General features: G+C 56.4%; 1 protein-coding gene across 1 annotated transcript; it reads left to right on the top strand.

Annotated features, from left to right (window-relative positions):
* Positions 1 to 1,289: 1,289 nt before the first annotated feature.
* Positions 1,290 to 4,749, top strand: LOC308437978 (uncharacterized protein C8orf90; the record flags this gene model as incomplete). The annotated part of the gene is made up of 2 exons (XM_080939240.1): positions 1,290 to 1,356; positions 4,292 to 4,749. 2 exons carry the CDS (start codon positions 1,290 to 1,292, stop codon positions 4,747 to 4,749), a joined length of 525 nt encoding a protein of 174 aa, XP_080795366.1.
* Positions 4,750 to 5,270: the final 521 nt, after the last annotated feature.

Here is a 5,270-nt window from a genome sequence, read left to right on the forward strand (position 1 = left end):
TTGGGGAGGCAGACAGGGTGGTACACTGATGTAGCACAGAGGGTGTGAGCTTACATGCATGGGGCACAGAACTAAAGCTCTAATGGGGTGGTGTGTCATGGGTGACCAGGAACTAGAATTCCCTAAGAGTCAGGGAAGTTGTAAGAGCAACAGCTTAGCGGTGTTGGTTTGGGGACAGGGAGGGACTTCAGCCCTTTCACTATGACTGAACGGAATTGAAAGGGAGTGGTCTTAGTATGGGCTGCCTAGAGAAAGATGCTCTTCTTACCAGGATGCATGAGGCCACAGACGTCAAAGGAGGGACTAATTCAGACAGGCGACTTCTCTTGAAGGCTCTGTGGGCTTGGAGATACAGAGCAGACCAGAAGGGCTCCTTGGAAGGGGACAGAGAGAGTGGTACCTGAAGGACAAGATGGTGCTTACCCTTCAGAGGATAGCAACACAGGAGATAGCAGATGTGGAAATGCAGATGTGGGTGGTAGTGGCGATGGACAGGCTACTCGTCCATGAAGCTGCCCCCATTCTCCCACTGCAGCACTGTTGTATCTGTCAGTACGGTTGTGTAACAAATAGCCCCTCACAGTGAGCTTGCTCACACGATGGCTGAAGATTGGGTCTTCTATCTTCCAGGCCCCAGACCCAACTACAAGCATGGGTATTCACTTCTTCTGATGTTGTCTTGGTTTCTGGGCCTTCTTACAGCCTTCAGGCATGTATGGCGGGGAGTGATACCTCCCAGCCTCTTTCAGAGATTATGGCTAGTTCCTGAACCATGAGTGCTCGGGTGGCAACCCAGGTAGGCTATGCCACAGTGCTCAGTTCTCCTGACTTCAGGGAGCCCTGCTGCCCACAGCAGTTCCTGCTGGAGAGTCTTACCTTTTCAGCCCCACATCCTTGATACCTCTACTGGTGCTGTGTCCACAGGGGCAGGGGAAGGACAAGTCCACAGAAGGTTCCTGAAGCAGGAGACTTAGTCTGGCTCTAGTCTAGGCTCTAATAGAGTTGCTGAAGCTAGGAGCTGATGATGTGGCTCTTGGGCTCTGGAAACACTCCTGCAGTGCCCATGGGAGGGTAATGTGGCCGAGGGGAATTAAGTTCTCAGCAGCCCTGTGGGAACACCAGATTGATCTGAGACAAGACAGGATATGAAGGTACCTTCTGACTCTCATGAACTCCGCCCCACCCCCTTCCAGAAGGGGCCCCTTTAAACACAAGGTTCTGTCTTCCAGAAGAACCCTCCCAGTCTCCTGGGCAGCCAAGTAAACAGAAGTGGGACCCTAGCTTCTAACATGGCTTCCCCTTGTTCCGGTGACCTCAGCCCCACTGGTTTGGCCCCGCCCCCTGTCACCACTCCAGGTGAGACATGTGGATCTGATGTCTGATGAGAAGTGTGTGTGTATGGGGGCCAGGTTCTGAGAATGTGGGAACAGGAAGCAGCGCACCAGCACTCTTCTAGAAAGTGGGGGTGGGGCCCAGGCAGTGGAGGACTTCAGTCTTTTCCTCCGAGTTCTTTCCTCTACCCATCCCTTGCCCTGGAAGTCCGGGAGAGCAAATAGGACCTTCTTTGTTCTGGTCACACCTCCTTGCAGCCCTCTAAGACCCTAGCCCTCCACCCCACTAGGGACACCACCCTCTCTGTTCAATGACTGTTCTCTATCATCCTGCTGACTTCTTCCCTTCCAGCGGCTCAGGCCTGACTCATCTACTTCAAGCTTGGTCAAGGCCTGGCCAGCATGGTGGCTCCAGCTCCCCTATATCCACCTTAGGATTCTTTTCTCTTCTGCTCCCTTGAGGAAGCTCCTGCCCCACTTGGGGGCAACACACCCTCTGTTTTTAGCTTTCTCCCTGCACTCCCAGCTGTGTCTTGCCTCCCACCTAGCCAGCCCTCTTTCCTGTCCTTGCTTGGCACCCCCTGCCCCAATGCTACCCACTCCGTTGTCTGTGTCCTTTGGGCTGGAAGAACCAGGTCTTCACCTTTTCTTCATAGCTGCCTGAAGGGTGCCTCCACCAGGCCAAGCTCCTGACTACTCTCTTGCTTGCCTGGTCTCTCTCTTAGCAACAGCCAGGTTCCTTCTCTCTGGGCCCCAGATGCTGGCTATGAACCTCTCCCCCCATGATATTGAAGCCATCATAGGACTCAGGTACTTGCCCCACCCCCACTGACCCCTGACTCTGTCCACGTTATCCACACGCAGCCAAGGACAGCTGCTCACCCTTCTCTCTGACACGGCCACACCCAAGCCACCCTCTGATTTCCTCAACCATTACCACAGAGTTGGGAGGCTCTCTCAACCTCACTCCCCTTGTAGGTACTACCCAGTTTCTCTCTCTGCTCCTTGTTTATAACAAAGCTCTGCCGGAAGGTTACTTCTCTCCCATTTTGTTCTTGATGGTGCTCTAATCGGGCTTAATTTCTGTACTTCTCCGAAGCAACCCAGGTCAAGGTCACTGATGTCCTCCATGATGCTAAATCTGAGGCCAGCTCTCAGGCCTCATTTGATGTGACCGACTGGTAGCATGGGACTTGGCCCAGTCTGCTTCTTACATCACTGTCTTCTCTTTGGTCCCCTCACTGGCTTCTCTTCTCTCTGACCTGGCAAGGACAGATGGCCCAGGCTTCGCTCTGAATCTCCTCTCTTCTCCTCTCTTCTTTCCTCTCTTCTCTTCTCCTCTCTTCTCCTCTCCTCTCCTCTCCTCCCCGCTCCTCTCCTTCTTCCCTCTGCCCTCTCCTCCACTCCACTCCTCCCTCTCTCTCTCCCTTTTCCCTTCCTTCCCTCTTCCCCTCCCTCCTCAAGTGATTTTATCCACTCTTTAGGCTCTAAATACCATCTCCCCAGGTCTGTCTCCAGCCCATCTGAAGGCTTCAAGCCAACCCATCCCAAATCAAACTCTCCGTTCCTTGGCCTCGGTTGCTTCTCTTTTATCTTTGCCCCTCTCTAGCAAGTGGTGGCCCCCCGGTTCCCTCCTCCACGGGGCTCCCACTCCATGTCTCCACACTAAGTAGCTTCAAGACATCTTCAGAAGCAGGGCTCCTCTCACTGTTGTCCTGGCCAGAGGCAGCTGCTATGTTACCAGTCTCCCTGCTGCTCTTCCTACTGTACCTCTGTAAGGGTACTCACCTGGGACTGTCTCCTCTCCCAGGACTCACTGCAGCCCTCTTTTCTCCAAAGCTTGTCTCTACCGGCACCTCAGAAAACTTCCCATGGCCCCTTCTGTGGCTGTACCCCAGCCTTGTACTGAGCAGTAAGACAGGGACTTGTAAGGCAGCTGGGGAGACAGACAGGCTGCAGGGATGGGGGCAGGGATTTCAGCGGTCCTCTGAGCTGTAGAGTATGGGTGCTGCCCTTCAGGTCCTGGCTCTCTCCACTGGGCTAGGTGGGTCACCTCCAGTTCATCTCTCCTCCTGGCCTAACACCCCTCATGCTGCCCAAGGTTCTGACTCAAGAAAGCATTTGTTTATCTACGAAGGCTTTGATGTCTGGCCCGTGGCTACAGTTACCTAGCCCAGAGTCTGAGTGCACACAGCTGGTGCTCAGTAAGTGCACTATGTAAGAAAAACAGAGGCTCCTGGGCATGGCTGTGGCACTGTGTGGGTTTATTGTAGCCCTCCCACATGACTGTCCTGTCCTTAGACCTTTGCCTGTAGCAAAATGGAATGTGGGAACCCATGTATCTTCTAGTCTGACACTGAGACTGGCCCCGTCCTGGGGGACCAGCATCTGCTGCCATGCCAGGTTCCTGCGCCCGTATCTCCATCTGAGAGCTCCACTCTCCTTACTCTTACTTCCTCCTCATGGGAACCAAGCCCAAGACCCTAGGCCAGGCTCATATTCTGTTGTATCCACAGTAGTCAGTGTGGCTTTTGTTGAGTGACTCAGACACCTCCTGCCCCAACCGCTGCTTGTTGCCACCGCCACCTGCTGGGTGAATCCTACTATCCAGGGCTTCCTGGCTAACTAGCCTCCTCCCCATCTTGAACTTTCTGCCCAGTGGCCTGACCTTCTCATACTCTTAGGACCTTGCAGGCCTCCACAGTCTGCAGATGCTGTCTCACAGGAAAGTGGACAACTTCCCCTTTGGAGGGAGAGGTGACAAGGAGGCTGGAGAAGGGTCAGGGATGAAGGCAGGCCCCTCTTCGGGGTTGAGATGGGCCCAGTTCTCATTTTCCATTGGCCTTCACTTGGTTCTTCTGGCCGAGTGGCCTCTCCTTCCATGTCCCTCAGTCTCCTCACGTCGGGGACAAGTGTGGGACCACCCCCTCCATCCCCGCTGACTGTCGCGCCCGCCGCAGGTCCGGCTGCGCCCCCGGCGCCACGCTTCCCCGACATCTACGGCGGCGACGCGCAGCTCTGGGAGGCGCATTTCCGCGGCATCGGGCGCGCCTACCGCGCTCTGGGCAAAGAGGACGACTTCGCTATCCGCGTGCTCACCGAGGACTTCACGCTGCCTTTCCCGTTCGCCTGGCCGCCAGGCCCGGACCCGGCCACCGGGCCGCTCTTCTACGACCCGCGGGACCGCGCGGGCTTCGACTTCCTGCTGCGCGGCCCCGGCGCGCCGCCCCCCGCGCTGCTGCGACCCCTGCACGCCACGGCGCAGGCGGCCGAGCGCAAGCGGCGCCTGGAGCGCCTGGCGCTTAGCTACGCGGGCGCCGGTCGGCCACCCGGCTTGGTGCTGCTGGAGCCCGCCGCCGCCTTTCCTTCTGAAGCCGGCCGTCCTGCTTGGCGCGCCCTCGCCCGCGACAGCGAATAAAGCCTTTGCCCCTCCTGTCCCCGTGTCCGGCCTCGCCCTGCACCGTGCGCCAGGGAAGCCGGGGAGGGGGCGCGGGACACGATGCCTGCACGAGCTCAACCGCCTTAGTGAGTCTGAGAATCAGGTGGAAAAGGTGACCCCCGGCAGGCTGTGAGAAGGAGGTGATCCCGGGGAAGGTGGGAGGTCAGGTCTCCACCCCCAAAACCCTCCAGCTGTCTTTCTTGCTCAGCGCCAGGATGGGAAGTCACAGCACCTCACTTAGTGAGGTCTGCCTGGTTTCCAAGAAGTAGCCTGGATGCTGACTGTCCTTGTGCCTCACTCCAAGGGCCACAGCGTCTCTGGTTTCTATGACAGCCGCTAGGGATGCACAGGAGTAGAGTGTAAGCATGGAAAATATGAAAGAAGCAGTGTCAGGAAGGAGTTTAAACAGCCTCCAGCCTGCCTTTCTCTCTGTTCCCCTCCCAGAAAGATACTGTCTACTTCTCTCTTGAAAATCTGAGAGGATTTCCTGGAATATGGCA

The sequence above is a fragment of the Micromys minutus genome, assembly GCF_963924665.1.
Source record: "Micromys minutus genome assembly, chromosome: 27".
NCBI classification, from domain to species: Eukaryota; Metazoa; Chordata; class Mammalia; order Rodentia; family Muridae; genus Micromys; species Micromys minutus.